We start from the raw sequence: 23,089 nt of genomic DNA, 5'->3' as shown, positions 1-23,089 counted from the left end.
AATTTCATACATTTCCCACTCAAATCCAGACCCCTCCCCATTCATGCCCCCATTCCCCCAGACCAAACCCTATGCACTCTGCCATACATGCTGAGTCCTGTTCATTCAGGTGTTTGTACCCAAATGTCCTTCAGTGTAAATATGTCCACTGTCATATAGTCAGCCCATCCAAAGGGGTGTGCTTGTTGCTGTGTACCCAAAAGGATGTCTGTGGGCAAGAGTTGGATTAGGGAGGCGCTTGGGGAGCAAGAGGTGGTGGACTGGGCCAGAGGGATCTCTGGAGGAAGGTGGCGGGAGTCAGACGCGGGTGCCGTGCCCACTCCTCAGTTGCCCGGCGGCTCCATTCCACAGGTGCTGGACGGAGAGGTGTACCCACCGTCAGTGCTGCAGGCGCCGGTGTTGATGCGCTACCCACCGGGTGTCCCTCGTGAGAAGCAGATGGCCATGGGCCAGGAAGTGTTCGGGCTGCTTCCGGGGCTGGTCCTCATGTCCACTGTATGGGTCCGAGAGCACAACCGGGTGTGTGACCTGCTGAAGGCAGAGCACCCCACCTGGGACGATGAACAGCTCTTCCAGACCACTCGCCTCATTCTCATAGGTGAGCCCACATCTCGAGACCCAGGAAGGCTGGGTTAGGACCCCGGTGTTGCTACACTTAGGGGGTCACAGCCTGTGCCCCAAGCCAGGTTTGGCTTCCTGTTCTCAATAAGCCAATTCAGACAAATTAATAGTGGAAAGCAGAAGAAGGGGATTTATTCAATGTGGCCACATTGAAAGAGGGACTCTGCTGGGGCTTGACCTCAGGCAGAGCTTCAAACCTTGAGACGCCTAGTGGGAAGACTCCAGGCACATAGTAGGCCTTCAGAAAAGGGGAGATGGAGATGGTTCATTACTAGCTTATGACTCACAGCACATTTGATTGGCTGCCTTGAATTCCCATTTCCCTCTTGTGTTGCACAGGTTTGGCACTAAGGTCCCCAGTACACTGGGGTCAAGTCCCAGCCTGCCCCACCCTCAAGAACCCTCCCATTTCCCCTCTCGTTGGCCATCTGCCTTCATGGAGTTTGGTAGCTTTCAGGTGACTCAGGGACAAGATATTTTTGAGTCCCCTACAGGGGTGGGTCTGCAACCTAAAATGTCAGATGGTTTCCTGCCTGGGAGCTTGAACCCTGACACCTCTGTCCAGACCGTGTTCTGTGTGACTCATCACCTCTGGGCACCACTGGGTACAGCTGGTCTCAATTATAGTGTCTAATTCACTGGAGCTTGGGAGAGCCAGGCACCAGGGATGAGAATAGCCTGAAGGAGGTGGAGAGGCTGAGCCTGGTTCTGATTCTTATCTGAGCATTGCACAGACCTCGATCAGAGAGGCCCAGTCTGTGGCTAGAGGCTGCCCAGCACACTAGCTGGAGACAAAGCTGTGACAAAAATGAGGAATCCTAGAGCAGAGGACATCCAGCCCTTTATTGAACTCTGCAGCTTTGTGGACTGAGTATAATTACGCTGTGCAAGTTAAGATTCAGAGAAGTTAAGTGAATTTTCCAGGGAGACTCAGCAGAGGGAGGCTTGGATTGTGTCTAGATACCACCAAAGCTCATTCTGCTGCCATCCCATCGTCAGGGGCTCTTTCCTGAGTGGGCACCTGATCTTTTGTGATGTAGGAGTACGTGGGGGCATTGACCAGCTATTATGCCTATACTTGGAGCTCCTACTTCTAGCCAGCCTGTGTTGACACTGCCAGCTCTGTGCCAACATGTGGATGTGTCTGCTGTCTACTGTTCACGTGGCCCGATGCATTTTTGTTACACGGATATTAATAGAACACAGTTTACAGTTCAGGAAAGTGAGCCTCAGGGAGATTAACTCAGCTCAAACTCAGAGGCCTACAAACTGAGAAGCTAGGATTTGTGCCCAGATCTGCTAGTTCCAAATTATGCAGTTGCAGGTCAGTTTACTGAACAGGCAATTTGTCTTATGGCTTATTGATCCAGAAATCAGTTTCCTTTAACTATCCTGTTGGCCACTTTTCAAATCGTTATGTAGTGTTCAATTTGCTTCCTGATTGTTTGCTTTGTATATATCTGGTTTCTGAGGGACCAAAGGAAAACTCTGCCCATGACATTCTTATGTATGACAACACCCGAGAAACATGCTTTAAAAAAAAATACTTAGTGCTGGGCTCACCTGCTGTCCTCCACTTCTTTTGGCTATAGCAGAAACTCTCAGATGGTCTCTTTGAAGCCCCCCCCCCCCCACTGAGGTTTCAGAGAAATCGCAGCCCTCACTAAGTCACCCTCCTGTTTTTCTATCTTTCAGGGTTTCTCCAGCCTTTTTGTTATAGAGACAAAGTCTTTCCATGTAGGCTCATCTGGCATCTAATATGCAGTCCTCCTGCCTTAGCCTCCTAAGTGCTAGAATTACAGGCTTGTGTCGCTTCTCCAGTCTCTTTTCATGGTCTGTAGGAGAGAGGTTGTCCTTTGGAGCAGTGGTCCTCTTGTTTGCGGACCTCAGTCAAATCTGTCAGTTCTGTTTTCACATCCCGTTACAAGGAGACAAAGTGGAAGTGGCCAAGTAACACCAAGGAGACAAAAGCAAACGAGCTAGCCTGCTTCCCACGCTTGATGGCCATGTCACTGCACTGTGCTGATGCCATTTCCAATCTTCCCCACACAGGGGAGACCATCAAGATCATCATTGAGGAGTATGTGCAGCATTTGAGTGGCTACTTCTTGCAGCTCAAGTTTGACCCAGAGCTGCTGTTCAGAGTCCAGTTCCAGTACCGCAATCGCATTGCCATTGAGTTCAACCATCTTTACCACTGGCACCCGCTCATGCCTGACTCCTTCAAAGTGGGCTCACGAGAGTACAGCTATGAGCAGTTCTTGTTCAACACCTCCATGTTGGTGGACTATGGTGTTGAGGCCCTGGTGGATGCTTTCTCTCGCCAGAGGGCTGGCCGGGTAAGCTTCAGAGGAGTGGAGGTCAGCAGGGGTGGGCTCCGGGATCCAGCAGACTTGGTTCAAACCCTGGTTTTTTCATTTGTGGAATGGGCATAATGTCACTTCCACAGGGTGGTTGTAAATATCCCTTTGTGAGTTCTCTTGTTTATGTGATAATAGCAGGTCCCATCAGTTTCTCTCATGTTATAGTAATTAAAAAACCTGGGTGGGGGGACCCATGAGAGGAAGGATCAATTTTGGCTTACAGTTTCAGAAGGATTTCAGTGTATCATAGTAAGGAAGCCATGACAGAATGGCTCTGTTTGTGGTGTCAGAGTATGAGGCAGAGGCTGTTTGCATCATACGGCAAGAAATAAAGTGAGACTGGAACTGGAGGCTGAGCTATCGCCTTCAAAGACTGGCTTCTAGTGACCTGTTTCCTCTAGCTGGGCCCCACCTCTCCAAACAATGCCACCATCTGTGCAGAAAGTGTTTAAAACACAAACATATGGGGTACATTTCATATTCAAACTGTAACACAGGCATCACTCCAGGAGCTTGAGATATGGTGGTGAGCAAGATTGACGTGGTTCTTGGCACTCACACCATGGAAGGGTAACAGTCACATGACAGCTAGCATCATCTAGCACTTACTGTGTATGTAGGACTGTGACAAGTGATTTTCTGATGTTCTCAGAATTCTAAGAGCATGTTGGGAACCACAGTACAAAAACCACAGTGGTGGCCCGGAGGTGGGTGTTAGGGGTAAGGAAGTGACTGAGTGGAGATGGAAGAGAGGGACAGGCATTTCTCATAAAGAGAGGTAGTTGTTGGTGACAGGTCATGATTGCGTTCTAGATGGAGAGGACAGTCTGGGTAAAGGCCTGGGGTGTTGGAGGGGATAGCATTTGAGGGGCATGGGGCCCCTAGGGTATGGTAATATACATGGAATGCTTATATGGTATGTTTTTTGATTTCATCTGAATTGTGTCTTCCTTCAAATTTATATGCTACACCCCTAACCCCCAGTACCTCAGAATATAACTGCATTTGGAGACAATATCTTTAAAGAGATATTTAAGACTAAATAAGAAATTAGAACCAGCCAATCTGATTGGTGTCCTTATAAGAAGAAGAGATTAAGACGGACTCACCCAGAAGACCACATGAAGACACAGGGAGAACATCACCATGTATAAGCTGAGAGAGATCTTAGAAGAAACTAAGCTTACTGATACCCTAGCCTACATACTATGAAGGAGTAAGTTTCTGTTGTTTAAGGCACCTAGTTTGTAGCATTTTGTTGTAGTAGCCCTGAATACATTTTCTTAGAGCTCTTACCAAACTCCCTCTGAACTCTCTCATTCCCTAGAGTTGCAAGTTCCAGCTCTCTGGACCCCTCATCGCCACTTCAACCCACTCTTCTGTAATCCTTGTCCTGCAGCCCTGCTAGGATGTTGTGACACTTAACAGATTTAGATTTCCTTCTGATAACTTGACAGCCATTAGCATTTGCTGCCACCAGCATCTGCTGGTAGATTCATGCCACTTCTGCTCTGTGGGGGCACAGGCATGAGCAGAGGTAGCAGCCTTTTTGTGCAGCTGTATGAGTATTTTTCAAATGTCTGTGATGATGTGTGGAAGGCCTGGGTGTTGAATCTGGCAGAAGCTAGAAAGGCCACAGAAGTGTGTTGACTCTTAGGATAGTAAAAATCAATCCGAGGGCTGGAGAGATGGTTCAGCAGTTAAGAACACTGACTGCTCTTGCAGAGACCTGGGTTCGATTTCCAGTGCCCACATGGTGGCTAACAACCATTTGTAACTCCAGTTCCAAGGGGATCTGATGTCCTCTTCTGACCTTCTCGGGCATTGCATGACATGGGTACACTTACACACATGCAGGCAATATACTCAAACACATAAAATAAAAATAAAATATTTAAAAAAATCTTTAAAAAAGACCACGAGAAGGGACATAGAAGGGCTTTCTCTGGTAATCACCTTCTATGGCTACTGTCTGGGCTTGTTGCCATGTGACAAGCCCAGTGACAACCGTTTTGCATCCTTCATTTGTTTTATCACAAAAGTATCAGGTAGACGCCTTCTCCATTTTTGCATGGGAGGAAATACAAATAGTCCCATTATCTTCTCAATGGCCTTGTGTTTATTTACTAGGGTTGCCTTAACCAAGTACTACAAAGTGGGTGGCTTAAGATAATAGAGACTTCTTTTTCTACTGTACTGGAGGCTAGAAGTCCGAAATGAAGGTACCAACGACCATACTTTCTCTGAGGGCTCTGGACAGCCTCTTGTTCCATGCTTTTCTCTAAGGTTCTGCTAGGGGTTGACAGGTCTTGGTATTCCTTGGCTTGTAGATGCCACTGCATTCTGTCTCTATTGTCTTGTCACATGGTGTCTTCCCTGTGTCTCTAGTCTCATTTAAAAGGGCACCAGCTAAACTGGGCATGGTGGCACATTCCTGTAATCCAGCACTTGTGAGGTAGAGGCAGGAGAATCAGGAGTTCAAGGTCATCATCAGCTACATAGCTAGTTTCAGGCCAGAGTGGGTTACGTGAGATCCTGTCTCAAAACAAAAACAAACAAAAAGAACATCATTTATTGGATTAGGATCTTCCCTAATTGACTATGACTTCCTTTTGACTATACCAATGAAGACTGTATAGTTCTCTTATCCATAGGGAACACATTCTAAGACTTCTCAATGGATGTCTGAAATGGTAGAAAGTACCAAAGTTTTTTCTATAGATACACACCCATGGTAAAGTTTAACTTATAAATTAGGCACAGTAAGAGACATAATGATAGTAAAATTGAATATGTTTAACAATATTTTGTAATGAAAGTATATGAATGTGGTCTCTCTCTCTCTCTCTCTCTCTCTCTCTCTCTCAAAATGCTTTTGTACTGTTCTCATACTTCTTGGATGGGATCATGTGGGTTGATACCATGTCTGTGTGAGTGGTTGGGGTGAGATGAGTGACACAAGTGTATGATAAAGGTTAGTTTACTACATAAAGGTTATGTAGTAACCTAACTTGAACATAGCACTCTGATATCATGACAGTTGATCTGATAACCAAGACAGATGCCAAGTGACTGACAATGTGGACATTCTGGACAAAGGGATGATTCACATCCCGGGCAGGATTCAGTAGGACCTCATTAGATTTCATCATGCTACAATGAACAGCATGTAATTTAAAAGTTACAAATTGTTTATTTCTGGAATTTTCCATTAAATATTATCAGACTGTCATTGCCTGCGGGTAACTGAAACCATGGGAAACTAAACTAAGGTAAGGCTACTATATTTCTAACTGAGGTCGTATTTGCAGGTTAAAACTTCAGTGCATCTTTTTGGGGAGACACTTCAACCCAAACAACACCACAGCTTGTAGTGGGTAGAGCCAGGGTTGGAACCAGTCTCTGCTTGTTGTTCCAAGTTTGCTTTGCTCCAAGCTGTCTGATTTCATTCAGCTGTTTTTTTCCTACCCAATTATACATGTTCTGTCAAAACAGATTTCTGTCTTAAGCATTAACTTTATTATTTCAAGAGAAATAGCACTTCTTTTATACTAATGCTCCTTAATTTTTATGAATTGAAATATTTTTGTGGAGTGTGTGTGTGTGTGTGTGTGTGTGTGTGTGTGTGTAGCTTTGCATATGGGTGTTGTTTCTCAGGAACTATCCACTTTGCTTTTGAGACAGGGTCTTTCTCTTTGGTTTGTAGCTTGCCAAGTAGGCTAAGCTGGCTGGCCAGGAATTCCCAGGAATCTGGAGTCTTTTTTTTTCTTCCCCTTACCAGGTTACCTGGGCTTTGAACCCTCTTTTCTTTTTTCTTTTTATATTTTTGAGACAGAGTCTCTCTGTAGCCCCAGCTGGCCTGGAACTCGCTATGTAGACCAGGCTGGCCTGGAACCCTGAGATCTGCCTGCTTCTGCCTCCCAAGTGCTGGGATTAAAGGTGTGTACCACCACCCCTGGCTTGAACCCTCTTTTCACTCAGGATGACACTACTGGTTGGTGTGACTCAAAGGATTTCAAGCCACCAGAGATGTCCTTTCAGATCACTGCACCCTTCAGTGTTGAGGAAGCTGGGCCTCTGGGTGACCATGGTGTGGCAGACCTAGGGACAGACCCCATCATCATGACTGCTGGGCTGTACTACATTCTCTTCTTCTGGTTCAGATAGGACTCATGGCTTGAAGCTCTCTTAGGACTTTATACAGGCTCCAAGGCAGTCTGTAACTGGCTCCCAGCTTGACAGCTGTGCTTATTTCTTGGCAGATTGGTGGTGGCAGGAACTTTGATCACCATGTGCTGCACGTGGCCATAGAGATCATCAAAGAGGCCCGAGAGATGCGGTTACAGCCCTTCAATGAGTACCGCAAGAGGTTTGGCATGAAGCCCTACACCTCTTTCCAGGAGCTCACAGGTGGGCAGCTGCTTCCTAGACATAGTCTCTGCCCTGGAGGGATGCACAGTAAATCGAGGGAGAGACCAAGGGGAGAGAATGGGACAATACAGGTGGCCATCACAGTGACCGTGAGCATCATAAGGGAAGGGGTGAATGTGACAACAATCCACTTGAGGAGAGAAGGTGACGCCTTCCAGGAGGGCTGACAGTTTTCCAGGCAGAGAATCAGAGGAACACTTTAGGTAGGGCAAGGAAGGACACAAAGGCACAGAGCTGAGTAGTAGATGCCCATTTGGGAGATCAGTCACATATGTGGCTGGAGGAAGGGCTTGCTTGTCTTGGAGATGTCTTAGGTAGTGGAGGGAGATTGGCACCAAATTATTGGGTAGAATCTTGAATTTCATGCTGAATGCTGAATGTTTTGGGTTATATCCTGGGCTTTGAATCCCCTTTTGGGTCTAGTCATTCATAAATACTCATTTTTGGGCTGGCTGCATCTTTCCCTTAGAAAGATGATTAAGATACCAAGTCTAGTTGGGATGTAGCCCAGTGGTAAAGAACATGCTTAGTATGCTTGAGGCCCTGACTTTAATCCCCTTGACAAGATAAAACAAAAAACAACACAAAACAACACTCCACACATACAAAAATCTCTCAATTCTTAGATACCTCTCCTGGAGATCATGATTCAGTACATCTGTGTGGTGCTCAAGAGTCTCTACACACACACACACACACACACACACACACACACACACACACACACACTTTTCCCTCCAAGACTCTCAGCTATTAGGCAACCAGGTTGGAGCCTTTCCATCACTGGTATGGCAGACCCCTGTGTAGTGCCTGGTGGGGCACTACAAAGTAATCTTTGTCATCCCTTAATCTCTTATGAAAATGGTCCAGAGGGATAGTGTAAACTGCCATTAAATACCTGTGTGAACTTGGACATGCACATCCTTGGCTCTATGGTAATAAAGGGGCTGGAATGAAGATAAGGTCTTGAAATCTGTCTTGAGGGAAGCAAGATAGGCAGCCTTCTCAGTATTGTGATGGTCTTGGAATTAGGCCAAGACCAAGATGAGTAGCTGGAGCTCATAAGTTGTCTGGGACAGATCTAGACCCTTGAACTTTTTTTCTATCAGTACCACAGTCTCTCTTTGGACTCAGTCCAGATTGTGCTTTCCTTCCTGATCCTTTTCTCAATGTTCAGTTGTCCACATTGTTCTTTTGGAGTTCCTATTATCCCTAGAAAAACCTGCATCTAGAAGGTTCCTTCCCTAGAATGACCTTGAGGAAACCATGGCTCTCACTGTGGTGTCTTCCTTTGCAGGAGAGAAGGAGATGGCTGCTGAGTTGGAGGAGCTGTATGGAGACATCGACGCATTGGAGTTCTATCCTGGGTTGCTTCTTGAAAAGTGCCAGCCTAACTCCATCTTTGGGGAGAGTATGATAGAGATTGGGGCTCCCTTTTCCCTCAAGGGTCTCCTAGGGAATCCCATCTGCTCTCCAGAGTACTGGAAGCCCAGCACTTTCGGTGGTGAGATGGGATTCAATCTTGTCAACACAGCCTCGCTGAAGAAACTGATCTGTCTCAACACCAAGACCTGCCCCTATGTTTCCTTCCAAGTGCCAGACTTGAGTGCAGACAATGGGCCTGATGTAGAGCGACCATCCACAGAGCTCTGAGGATGCAGCAAGCAGCATTTTGGAGGGAAGAGCTTTGTGCTTGTCCTTCTAGGACACAGGCTGAAGAAGATAGCCTTTAACATCGATTTTCTGGCTTGGCAGTGTGAGGGTTGGCACTGACATTTAGAACTTTGGGTCTCACGTTTGTCTGGAATATTGTGACATTTGCCATTCTAGAATGCTGAATTCCTTGTTAACCCTTCAGAATGTTAGGAGTGGTTTTCATCTGACTTCCCAGAACTTGACTCCTGGTTGGCAGTCTAAAAAATCAGATTTCTGGTTGATTTGGCATAAAACTTTAGAACATAGGGCCTGGCATGGTGATTTAGTCTCAACACTTGGGAGGCCCCAGGCAGGTGGATTTCTGTGAGTTTGAGGCCAGCCTGGTCTACATAGTAAGACCCTGTCTCAAAACAAATAAACAAATAAACAAACAAACAGAATACAGAGCTCCTGACCAAAGCTCCTTGAAAAGTTAAGTGATTCTTAATTTTCATTCTAGAATGCGGGTAGGTAGGCTCCAGAATGTTGTCTGTCTGATTGGTGACACAAAATGTCATGTTCCTGGTTGATGATCCAGAACACGAGTCAGACCAGTCCTGACCAGAATGTCTAGAATGTTGAATTCATTTTCCTGTTCAGTGAAGGACAGAGCAGAAGAACCCAGTGCCCAACAAGATTGCATTGCTGGACTCTGCTTGCACTGAGGGGGCAAGGATGTGGAGTAGTGTTCTTGAAATCCCACTTTGATCTTGGGCCAAGGATGTGGAAAGAGCAGGTGGGCTTTTCCATGACCTTGGCTGGAAGCTACCAGAGCGCCAACCCCTTTACTCAGGGCAGCTGTTTCTCATGAAGCTAATAAAATTCTTTTTCCAAAGTGGCTTGTCTATGTATCTCCTTTGGTCCCATCTTCAAGCGCAGAAGCAACGAAGAGAGGCCTTTCTCTTGCCCAAAGGCCAGGTGTACCAGAGGCTCAATATAAGACTTTCCGGGTGTTGGCGGGGGATCCCTGGGAGCCTGGCTCTGCTTCATCTCTGCTTTGTCAGTTGACTCTCCTAAAATACCCAACTCCAAGTCCATTCCGTTTCTACTAGCTGGTTCAAATAACATCCTCTTTTAAAGAATAGACAACAGAGCACCTGGGAAGGAGAGTTCTATGACTCAGTGCCACTTAATTCTTATGTATTTTCATACTGTGGCAGCAGTGAATGGACAGTACTGATGAGGCCTCTGCTTCCCAGAGCTCTCATTCATACGGGGGTAGAACGGATGACAAACCCAACAGTGAAGCACAGGGCGACTGTGACTTCCCTTCTCACCAGCCAGCTCTGTTCTGCCTGTTTCACTCCTGAGGCCAGCGGCTGGAGCTGTGATCCTGAAGTTGGCTCCCTTTCTCTCCAGATCCCAGCCTGATGGTCTTTCCTCTGCCACACACATCCTGTGGTCAGTGAAGAGGGAGGCAAGGACAGAGGGCTAAGTTGAGAGACTGGGAAAAAAGTTTTGTGCTCCAGACTCCGAACTTAGCATTTCTCCAGAAGGACTGTGGCCAAGAAGCAACAGGGGACTTGGGGTTCAGGCTGGACTTCATCAGCGGTGGGCCTGTCTTGGAAGTGTCTTGAGGTCCAGGAAACCTTATTCCTAGCTGATTGGTTAGGGGCCACCCCCACCATTCTTCCCTGGCTCTGCTGGACACAGAATGTGATCCTTGGCTGCTTCTTGACTTAGTCTGATACAGAAGGACCCTTTGGGTGCTGAACATGGCCAAAGAGTGGTCGTGTCTTATTTTTGTTTACCTACTCTCTATTTTCTCCTTTCCAATATTTCCTTTGTTGTTATTTCTGATTAATATCAGGGTTTTTTTTTTTGAGACAGGATCTCACTATGCACATCAGGCTGGCCTGGAACTCACAGAGATCCACCTGCTTCTGTATCCCAAATACTAGGATTCATGATGTGTGTCAGCATGCTCAACATCATATCAATTTCAGTAGTTCTATCTGTATCCTGGCCAAGGGTGGGGCTGTACTCTATCTCAGGCAATCAGACTTCCTGCCCTTTAAAATCGGCCCCTGAGTGAGTCCCATGGAGATTAAGATTCTGACTGACTCATCCCTGCAGCTGGGCTCTGAGAAGACTCTATTAGCTCCTGCTTTGATGATCTCTAGGCAGTTTGGATTCCTGACGTCAAAACTTCAACTTTTCCTTTCATGCTGTGGGCTGTTCCAGGATTTCTCTTTTGCTTCTATCAGAGTTGGTATCTGTTGCTTACAACCACCTTGATGGCTACAGGACTATAGTGGCTCTAGAGAGACTTTTGATCAGGAGAGACATGATCAGATCAGTGTTCTGGAAATAGTCTCTGATGGGATGGGCAGCAGAGGGGAACAGAAGGACTTAGTAGCTACAATATAACTGAGAGACAGTGGCTGCTGGGACCATGTGAAGGGCTGTGGTGATGGTGAATGGGGTGGGCCAAGAGAGAGTGTAATTGCCTAGATTTGCTTAGTATTGAACTGCGTGTAAATTAAAATAATTATATTTATTTATTTTGTGTATGTATGTTTGTGTGTTTGTGTGCACATGTGTGAAGGTCAGAGGACAACTTGTGGGAATCAGTTGTCTCTTTCCCATAATGTTGGTTCCAGGGTTGAACTCAGGTAGTCAGATTTGATAGCCTGATCCATCTTGCCAGCTTACATAATTTTTTTTTCCCAGTCCAAGCATGTTGGAAGCATGAAGTTCAAATCAGAGCAAAGCTGGCACTGAGCAGTCATTCCTGGAGTTTTGGTTTGGTGGATGTGCTGGTATGTGTTAGTTTGGCTGGGCTGCAGAGATCTTTAATCTGGGTGTATCTGTAAAAGCATTCTGTAGACACAATTTGTATCTAAAATAAGTTTATTTTAATAAAGATTACTCTAGATAATGTAGGTGGACCTGTTCTAATCAATTATAAGGCTGCAAGAACAAAACCTGAGGGTTTTTTTGTGAAAAAGAAGAAATTCTTCATGACCTGCAACCATAAACTCTCGGTGAACTTCCAACCTCCTGGCCTGCATCCTGATTTCAGGCTTGCCAGTGCCAACAGTGGTGTGAGCCAACATCTCCAAATAAAGATATTTCCCCCCTGTGCATATACTATACATACACTTGTTCTCTGTTGGTCTTGTTTTTCTGGGGAACCCTCTTACACTTTTCCGTTCATTTGGGACTCACTACAAACAACACAACTCTCTCCAGCCCTTGAGCGCAGGAAGGGATTTATTATAGGATTGCATAATTCATGGCACCATTGGCAGGGCCAGAGAAACAGGCCTGGAGGCTGCAGGCCTAGGAACAGTGGCTTCTGGTCTAGAGGACACTTTGGAGACCCCCACAGGACGAAGGCATCTTAGGTTGTATCTGTGTACCCACCTTTGTCAGAAAATGAATTCTGTACAGCGCCTGCTTCTCACTTCCTCTACATCCTGTTCTGTTTGTTTCCTACTTGATTGTTAGAGACAGGCTCAGGTGTGTGTAGTCTAGCTACGAGAGAGAGTGGGAAAGTAGCAAGGAGGAACTCATAATGTGGAACATGGTTCCTAATGGGAAAAGTGTTCAAAGAGCTGGACACAAGCCAACTCTGCCTTTCTGGATCTTTGTTTTTCTTAGATCTTTTTGCCTCTGGGTCCCATCCTTAGAACACTACAGAACTCAATCAAGTGATACCACCATTGACCTGGCAACAGCTCAGTGGAGCTGCAAGTACAGCATAGCAGAGACTGTGAAGTTCTCACAGTCCATATTCTAATAATGTTTGAGGAAATTGTCAGAACACTGGATGTACCACTTTTCTACTCAACCATGCTTCTCCTACTAGAAGAGTCGGTTAAAACAGCTGTGTGGATGACAGTAAGAAAATCCAAACTTTGGGACTGGAGAGATGGCTCAGCAGGTTAAAGTGCCTGCTATACAGACCTGAGTTCAGATTCCCAGAGTCTATGTGAAAGTCAGACATGTGGTGCATATCTATATTCCCAGCACTCCTAGGAAGTAGAAAATCTCCCTGGAAGCTTAGGGCTGGCTATCTTGGAGCACTCCACGCATCAACAGCAAACAGAAGAGACTCTGCCTCAAAAACAAGGTGGAAGGTATGGACTGACCCCTGAAGTTATCTTTTAACCTCTACATGCCACCCTGGCATATGTATGTGCTCTTACACACAATCACATACATACATATCTATCACACAACATACACAAATATATATTGAAAATTTATTATTATTATTGTGTGTGTGTGTGTGTGTGTGTATGTATATATACCATATCGTTCACATGGAAGTTAGAGGGCGACTTTTGGGAGCCAGAGTTCTCCTTCCACCATGGATCTGGAAATGGAACCCAGAGCATTAGCCTTTTGCAGCAAGTGCTTCTACCTATTGCACCATCTCCCCACCCCTAAACAATTATTTTAAAGAAAAACTAACTTAAAAATTACTTTAATTGAGCACTGTTAAGGGACCACGATGAGCTGCTTTCCTCTATACCTGCTCACTGTGTCCTCTTGTTTTGAAGTTGGTTCTACCCCCTCAGGCTTGGTCAATATTTCCTTGGTTCTCATTCTTTATTCTTAGATAAAAGTATATGTGAGTCATTTGCATAACTGCAGGCTGGGTATTTGGGGTTTGGGGGGCAGTCCTAGCAGATTTCTGTTAGGTTCCCCCCCTAAGACTTTGCATTATAACATACAATAAAGGGTGCTGAGCTTACACACATACCTTGACAAATTTTTACATTTGGAAAAACCCAAGTAACCAACCACCAATAAAATCAAGATATAGAACATTCCCAGCACTCTAGAACTCTCTATTATGTTCCTTTCTGGTAAAGAATCCCACTAACTACTATTCTGATTGCTATCACTAGTTTGATCTATTTATGAACTTCATTTGAATATAGCCACACAATATGTTCTTTTTCTGTATATTTTTTTTTGAGTTTTTGTGCATTTCATATAAGAGATCTTAATCAAATTAAGGCCCCCTCCCCTGTCCACACCTCCCACACCTCCTTCTCCCCTGGATTTCAGGCATTCTGTCATATATATTAAGGCCTATCTGGTCAAGCATTTGTACACAGATATCCCCTGGTGCAAGTTCATCCACCCTCTAGTCAACCTATCTACAGTCACTCCCTTAAAGAAGATTAACTCTCCCTCACCCCGCAGTAATCAGTTGCCAATAGTTCCTCAGCTGAGGTTGGGGTCTGCTGCCTGTTTCCCCAGATCTATGCTGGTTTTTGTCTGATTGAGTCAGCATGGGTCTTGTACATGCTGTCACCATTGTTGTAAGTTCATACGAGCAAGTTTCCAGAGACCTGAAAGCCTCTGTTTCCTTATGTTCGTGCACCAATCCCTTGTCCACTATGGTCCTGAGCCAGGGGATGGGTGAGGTTTAATATAGGAGTCCTATCCAGGGACACACACTCTGAAGTCTCTTATTCTCTAAAAATTAGCCAGTTGTGGCCTTCTGTGTGCCTCACACTCTGTTGTATGAGGAAGCTTCGCAGGTGAGAGTTGAGGAATATATTAATATTCTCTCTACTCCCTGTTCCACTACGTTCCATGAGCCTTAGGTGTAGAGGTTCCCCTGTAGATGTGTCACTTAGGGCTGGTCATCTCTCAGACCTATATTCTCTGTGTGTGACCAGCTCTGTAATAGTCTCTATCTGTTGCAAAAAGAAGCTTCTTTGATGAATGATGTATGGTATACTTGTCTGGGTAGTAGGCAGGTCTGTGGCAAGCAGTTCAGGAGGGGGCAGCAAGGGCAAGATGCGGGTGGAGATAGCTGACAGAGGGTCTAACAAACTAAACTGGAGAATTGAGCTAGTCTGGGTGCAGGGAATCAGGATACAGTGGGTGGGTCTGGACTAATAGGATAATCCAGAGATCTGAGGCAGAAGAACAGAGGCCGGCCCAGGCCGCAGGCTAGAAGGAGGACAGAGTCGCAATATGGTCTCTTTTGTGTCTGGCTTCTTTTGTCATGGGTGTCTGCTTGGCTGTGTCAATATTTAGTGTATATGAACCTAGTCACCTGCTGATGGACACTGAAGCTGTCTCCATCTTATGACTGTTATAAATAAAGCTGTTTCTTGGAGACATTGCCTTTTACATTCATTTATTGCGTGAAATGGATCTTCTATTCAACGCTCACTTCTCTGTCTGGCCTGATGGAAAGAGAAAATGGATTCCTGAGGGCACAGGCATTATTAGAGGAGGGGACAGAGATGGTGTTTCTTGGGAGTCTGCTCTGCAGTGGTACATCTCTGCCTGCCTTATTAGCGCTGCTTCATAATGGCGCTATGAGCAGGGTTTTTCTCTTTCATAAAGGAGTAAGTGGAAATTCAAAAACATCATACAAGTTGGGACTGAAGAGATGGTTTGGTACTTGAGGTGCTTGCCACACAAGCATGAGGACCTGAGTTCAGGCCCCCAGAACCCACATAAAGCCAGGCATGGTAGACATCCCAGCGCTCCTAAGGTGAGTTGAGGGTGGAGACAGGAGACTCCTCAGAAGTCGAGGGCTGCCTATCCTGGTGTCAGTGGTGAGTAGCAAGAGACCCTGTCTCACACAAGGAGGAAGATGAGGACTGACCCTGACCTCCACCACACACGCACACACGTACACACACACACACACATACACACGCACACACATACACACACACACACAGCACGAAACACACATGAACTGCACATATATGCACACACATACACATATACACATATTGTCCACACACAAGCTAAAAAAAAGAACAAATACCAGGGAACTTGTCTAAAGTCAGACAGCTTTGAAGTGGTGAGGATTAGGTGCAGCAGTTAAACTCCAAAGCGTGGACTTTTCCCACCTGAGCCTCACCCACATCATTCTAGAAGCAGAATCATAGTAGAGATGGGGGAATGGACAGACCTGAGATGTAACAGGCATTGGAGATACCCACTTCTAGATGACTGTCCGAAAGCTTCAGATGACGTTTAGGCTCCATATCATGCTGCCTTGCGGTCATCCTTTCCTCAGTGGGTGAGTGACGTTTCTTTCCTTTCCCATGACTCACTCCTTCCAGGCTTGCTATCTCCTTCCCGATCTGTGACTTGCACTCTGGGACACCATGGTGACATTCACCGAGCAGAGCTGGTTCCCTGGAGTCTGAAAAGTGGTGCCAGTTATTGCCATGTCCCCTGCTCTGCCTCCCTCCCCTCTGGCCACCATCAGTGACACTGACCCAAGCTCTGCTGTCCCCACTATGGTGGACTCAGGTGTCGACGTTCTTGTCCTGCTGCTCCATTTTTGTCCCGGAGGGAGGCACTCATGAGTGAGCCTAGTTTTTTTCTTCTCCCTATTACCTCACAGGGTGGAAATGTGGATGTGGTAGTTGTTGATCTTTTATTATGATAAAACATATGCAATATAAAATTGACCTTTTGAATCTTGTTTTTGAAGTGCCGAGGATCAAACCCAGGGCCTCATGTATGCTAGGCCAATGCTGTACCCCTGAGCCATATGCCTACCTCCATTATAACCGCTTTCAAGTGTGTAATTGTCATTCAGTACATTAGCAATATTGTGCAATCAGTGATAACTAGGTCCAGAACATTTTCATCATTCCGCAAGGAAACCAGTATCCATTAAACAGTCACTCCCTGTTTTCTGTCCCTCTAGCCCCAGGTGACCACTGATCGTTCTGCTTGACTGTGTGCTGAGCAGTCCCTGCCTGCCAAGCATTCTGCTAATCGTATTGTACACGCACTTCATTAATGCACATGAACGCAGCTGTATGAATTGGGGTTCTTCCACTCACAGATGAAATAAGCAAGGCTCAGAGAGAAAAGATGTATGTGAGGTCACAAAGCCTGTGACTGGCAGAACCTGGACCAGAACTCCAGGCTCAGTGCTGTTTCCAGTCTAAGTGACTACACTCTGAGACCTTTCCCGGATAAACACGAATGACGCAGGTCTGAGTGACTTCTAAGCTCATTTTATTCCACTCTGAAAGAATATTCCTTCCAGTCCACCCTGAAGGTCAAGTGGGAACAAAAAAATGGAACGCAGATTTAAGTGACTTACGCCCTAGGAATTTTCCAGGATCTGGGATGTTGTGTCGAAGGAAGCAGCTCGATGGCACAGTCCCAGATAACGTGGCCTAAGGCACCGTGGGTTGCCTTGGCAAATGTTGGGATGGCATGCAGGGCAGCAGGCTAGGAAATGGAGGGACTTCTGTGCCATAGACTGAGAGGCCTCATGAAGAGAGAGGCTCTGGCAAGTGCCAGATGCCTGGTTTTGTGCTGTGCATTGAAGATTCTCTGATCAAGAGCTTGGACTTTTGATTCTCCTGGCCATGAAGGCTGACTTCCTTTGTGACTGCAGAAATGAAAGTCATAACCATTCCCACCCCCACCAGAATAATAAATAAACTACTTTTAAAAAGAAAGAAAAAGAGGATGCAGGGAGATATTTGACTGAACAGAAAGTCTCATGACATAATCAAGGTAATATTTTCCTGACTTCATACTATTAAAACAAATCTCTTTTGGATGCTCTATCTTTCATCACACCAAGCATAGTAAAATGTACCATGGACCAATTTAGCATTATTTACACATACAAATGTGTATAATTTACACCTATATGTATAATTTACATATATGAGGTTTTTAGTGTGTTAACATTACATTTTGTAGACATTTAGAATTTTGATGTCATTTTATTTTAGTATTTTGGAAAACACATCCTTTCTTCCAACTGTCAAATACTTTCACTAGCCCTCGAAAAGCTCCATGGATCAGACACTGAGCCCGTTGGCTTCTGGGATAACCTGCCTGTGGGTCTTTCTGGATGATCATCATTGATGGGCAGCATTTTGTTTATTGGTCAGAAAGTAACCATCCGTATCACACTGACAGATGAAAGCTCAGAGGCAAGGGCCCTGAAGACTTGGAAAAATACTAACCTACCTTCTCCAATTAAGTGTACCAATGGAACATTTTTAAAAACATATTCTACTTTATAAACACAGCAGAACTTGTAGCTGCCATTCAAAATGAGATCTGGATACCAAATTGCCAACAGTGAGGGAGGAGGCAAAGAGTCTCACTGTCAAATGGGCTTCAAACAGCACAAATCCTGCAAGGTTCAGAGCTATTTGTCAGCCTGACTTTGCTATAACAGACAACAGACAGTTGTCAAAGATTTACAGTATGTAAGTCATTTTTGTTGCTCTGGTAACATACCCTGATGAAAAGCCATTTAGGAGAGAAAGGGTTTATTTTAGCTCAGAATTTCAGGTTGCAGCTCATCTCTACTGGGAAGTCATAGTGGCAGGAGTTTGAGATAGCTGGTCATGTCTTATTCACAGTCAAGCCAGGTAGAACATGAATGCATGCATACAGACAGAAATACATGCATACATGCTGAGTGCTCAGCTAACTTTCTTTACTCCTATACAGACCCGGGTTCCACACAAGGGAGCAGTGCTACCTATTTTCAAATTGGGTTTTCCCAAATTAAGGCAATCAAGATAATCCCCCACAGATGTGCCCATAGGTTAGCCTTATGTAGACGGTCCCTCGCTGAGATTTTCTTCCTAGGTGATTCTAGATTGGGTCAAGTTGCCTTAAACTAACCATCACAACAATTGAGGTCTATTTTATATACATGAAACTGTACAAATCTGAAGTGCTCAGCTTAAATTATTCTTAACCCACAAAGGTAACTACTAATCTATTAGTGTTCTAGGCAAATAGACAAATTAGGCTGTGCTTGACCTTTGTACTAATGACATGCCACTCTGTACAGTCTTTTGTCTCTTGCCTCTCTTGCCCAACGTCATGTCTTGTGAAATTATCCATGCTGTGTTTATCAGCAGTTTGTCCTTTTTAAAACCTGGGCAGTGTTCCATTGTGTAAATATACAGTAATTTGTTTATCCCTATACTTGTTGATGGACATTTAGATTGTTTCTTGTTTGGCCTATTATATACACAACTACTATGAACATTTGATTCAAGGCCTTTTCAGATATATGTCTTAGTTTCTGGTGAATAAATATTTGGAGTAGAACTGATGGATTACATAGAAACTGCTAAGTAGTTTCCCCAAGTGGTTGCACTATGCTGTGGTCCCCTCAAAAGTGCCTGAGAATTTTGGCTGTTCCTCGTCATGGCAAAACTTGGTTAGTATAAAGCCTTTTTAGTATAGACATTCTCTCATAGGGTGGCAAGTAGTATTTCCCTGTAGCTTTAACCTTCATTTCTCTGACAACTAACAATATTGAGTATCTTTTCTTATGTCATTAGTGGGTTTTTATTTTGTTTTGTTTTTGTTTTTTTGAGACAGGATCTTTGTAGCCCATACTGATCTGAAACTTACTCTATTGTTCAGGCTGGCCTCAAACTCATCATGCAATCCTCCTGTCTCAGCATCCTACATGCTGGGATTATAAGCATGAGAAAATTATATTTGCTTTGTGTGTGTTTGTGTGTGTGTGTGTGTGTGTGTGTGTGTGTGTGTGTGCGCGTGCGTGTGTGTGTGTGTTGTATGTGTGTAGAGGTCAGAGGACAACTTGAAGGAATTGGTTCTCTTCTTCCACTATTTGGGCTCTGGGGTCAAAGTGAGGTTTTCAAAGTCTGTGGCAAGTACCTTTACCTGTTGAACACCCCCACCCTCTCTTGCTGAGGCAAGATCTTGCTTTATAGTCTAGACTAGCCTCAAACTCATGATCCTCCCAACCCCCTCTCCCAAATGCTGAGATTATAGTCATATGCTACCATTGCCTAACTTTTGATTTTTTCAACATAACTTTAAAAAACATAAGACATTCAAATAAGGTCCAGTGCTCCCCATTCCTCCCCCTTCCTCTCCCCCTTGCTCTCCTTAACTTACTTCATAGCCCAGACTGGCCTTAAATTTGCAATCTTCAGGCTTCAACCTCTAAGCATGTGCCTGGCTGTTTTATTTCTTTCGTACTCTGTGAATAAGGAGAACTACAGAGCTGGCCTTTCACCCGACTTTGAACCAACTTTGCATACTGAGATAAATTATCCTTGGAAATGTGGTCTTAACCTTTTCCTATATTGTCAGATCCAATCTAAGATTCTTTTAAATGGCCTCTGTGTGTATGTTCAGGACGGACATTGGTTTGTAAATTTCTGTAGATATCGGTCTCTGAAGTGTCTTTGGTTTCTGAATCAGAATAATACTGGTCTCATGAAATGGATCAGGAAATGGCCATACATTTATTTTCTAGGGGTTGGTGCCGTTATTTAAATGCTTGATGTAAAGTGATGCCTTGGGATTTGCATTTCCTTGATAAGCGTTTTGAACATTTTTTCATATGGCTGTTGGCCATTTGTATGTCTTCCAAGAGATCTTCTGCCCATTTTTCCAGTACAGTGGCTTTGGTTTTCTTTGTTGTGTCACTGAGGTGTCTGATTTCCTTCTGTACTTAGATATTCGCCCATTGTCACACGCAGTTGCCGGCATCATCTCTTCTGTAAGCAGACCCTTCACTCTGCTGTGTGCCCTGCTTTGCAGAAGGCCCTAGTTTGATGAAATCCTATTTGTCTACTTTGTTCCAGTGTGTTTGAGCTCCTTCAAAGATCCTTCCCCAGACCAGTGTCATGAAGTGTCTGGCTTATGTTTCCTTCCAGATTTTCAGGTTCAGGTCTTACATTTAAGTCTTCAATGCATCGTATATGGAGAGGCATAGGAATGTGGCTTCTATCTATTTCTTGTGGATATTCCATTTCCCAGTACTGTTTATTGAAGACACTGTCTTTCCACACAGCTCTTGTCAGAGTCGGTTGGCTGTGAAAACTTGGATTTATTTCTGGGATCTCTGCTGTGTTCCTTACTCCTTTGGTGTATGTGTCTGTTTTTTTTTTTTTTTTTTGCCAGGATTTAACCTTGTATTATACTTAGGTAGCATGATTCTTTCTCTCTGTCTCTCCGTCTCTGTCTCTGTCTCTGTCTGTCTCCCCTTGCCTCTTTGACATCTTGCATCAGCTTCCTGCCTGAGTGCTGGGATTACCAGCCTGTTATGCTTAGCTCTCCTTTTTCTTTCTTTCTTTCTTTTTTTTTTTTTCAAAATTACTTTGCCTGTTTGGTGTCATTTATGGTTCTATGCAAATTTTAGATTTTTTTTCCCCATTCTTGTAAGCAATAATCATACTTTGACAGAGCTTGAATCTGTACATTGCTTTGGTCAATATGGACATTATTATTTTACAATTTCACACATACGAAATGTTCTTTGGTAAAAGTGTTCCCTCATTATTCTCTCTTACCTTCTTCACCCCAAATTCCCTTCGTACTTTCAGGTCTGATTTGTGTGGCCTGCGGCATTTATTGTTCATGATGTTCATCCATGAACATAAGATATCGTTCTACTTTTTGCCTTCGGTTTTGCTCATTAATATTTTATAGCTTTTATTATAGAGCTCTTTTGCTTCTTTGGTTAAATTTATTCCAGGTAATCAATTTTTGTAGCTATTGTAAATGGGATTTTAAAATTTCTGTTTCAGATAGTTCTCTATTAATGCATATTAATGCTGCTGACTTCTGTATATTGGTTTTGCATTCTGAAACTTTGCTGCTTATAAATTCTAAGAGCTTTTAGTGGGCTGTTTATGTCTGCTTGTCTGTATCCACATCTAGCCTCAAAAGGAGTACTTTAACTTTTTCATTTTCAATATAGATTCCTTTTATTTATTTTTCTTGCATAATTTCTCTGGCTATGACTTCTAATGCTATTTTGGACAAATATGGTGGTATCCATGTGTTTTTCCAGATCTTAGAGGAAAACCTTCTGATGTTTCCTCTTCCAGTATGATGTTGCCGTGGCTTTGTCACACACAGTCTCTCCTGTGACAAGACACATTCCTTTTATATGTAATTTCTTAAGAGTTTTCAACTGTGAATGGTTTTGAATTTTTTGTCAAATGATTTTCTTTCATGCAGGTATTAACATGACTATGCAATTTTTAGTCCTCATTCTATTAATATGATCTATTTTTATTGTGTTTATTGATTGACATTCATTAAAAAAATCCTTGCATCCTTGGAATGGATTCCACTTGATTATGGTAGATGATTTTTACTGTGCCATTAGATTCATTTTACAAAGCTGGACATGGTGGCTTGTGCTTGTAATCCCAGCACTTTGGAGGCTGAGGCAGGAGGGCCTCCTTGAGTTTGAGGCTAGCCTGGTCTATATAGTGAATTCCAGGCCATTTTGTGCTGAGTGGGATTCTGTCTCAAAAAACAAACAAACAAACAAACAAACAAAACCCCCAAAACAAAAAAAACACCAGTAATTTAAAAGAGACAAAATAAGTACTGATGTTAAATGTTTCAGACGTCTAAGTGCTCAACTTTTGAATATCTCTGCTATAAATAAAGTTTGAGTATACACCACAAAAACAAACAAACAAACAAACAAACAAACAAAAGAGACAAAATAAAAGAAATAAAAGCTTGGTTTGTAAGCATCAGACTGAGGACCTTGCATTTATGCTCACGAGTGTTGCTTTGGTTGAGGGTGAGTTTGGAAGAATTCCATCCTCGTCAGTTGTTTTTGAAATCACTTGCAAAAGGTACTAGATTAAACTCCCCCTCCCCCAAACCCCAATTTTATGTGTATGTGTGTTTTGCCCACATATATGTAAGTGCACCAGAAGCATGCAGTGCCTGCAGAGGCCAGAAGAGGGGGCTGAATCCTCTGGAGGAATTACAGATGTTGTGAGCTACCACATGGGTCCTGGGAACAAAACCCTGGTCCCCTGCAAGAGCTGTAAGCACTCTTAACTATTACCACCTCTCCAGTCCCAACACGAGATTTAAAAAAATGTTTGGCAGAATTCAGCAGAAAAGCTATTTGGTTTTATGCTGGTCTTTGTTGAGAGCCTTTTTATTATTGATAAAAATTTCCTTGCTCACCATTAGTCCATTTAGACGTCCTGTTTCTTTGTTAGTCAATTTTTTAGGTTGTA

At 44.1% G+C, this 23,089-nt stretch overlaps 1 protein-coding gene across 2 annotated transcripts in view; it reads left to right on the top strand.

The window, feature by feature from the left end:
- The window catches only part of Ptgs1 (prostaglandin-endoperoxide synthase 1), a 45,152-nt gene extending 35,204 nt beyond the window's left edge, over positions 1-9,948 (top strand). For both annotated transcript variants that reach the window (XM_029563687.1, XM_008833435.3), the window contains 4 exons: positions 352-598; positions 2,674-2,960; positions 7,247-7,394; positions 8,713-9,948. In XM_029563687.1, coding sequence (XP_029419547.1) covers positions 352-598; positions 2,674-2,960; positions 7,247-7,394; positions 8,713-9,068 — 1,038 coding nt within the window. In that variant the 3' untranslated portion in view covers positions 9,069-9,948. The remainder of the gene's footprint in view (positions 1-351; positions 599-2,673; positions 2,961-7,246; positions 7,395-8,712) is intronic.
- Positions 9,949-23,089: the final 13,141 nt, after the last annotated feature.

Source organism: Nannospalax galili, unplaced genomic scaffold (assembly GCF_000622305.1).
Source record: "Nannospalax galili isolate Female #2095 unplaced genomic scaffold, S.galili_v1.0 scaffold34, whole genome shotgun sequence".
NCBI lineage: Eukaryota > Metazoa > Chordata > Mammalia > Rodentia > Spalacidae > Nannospalax > Nannospalax galili.
This window is presented reverse-complemented; position numbering and strand designations above follow the sequence as displayed.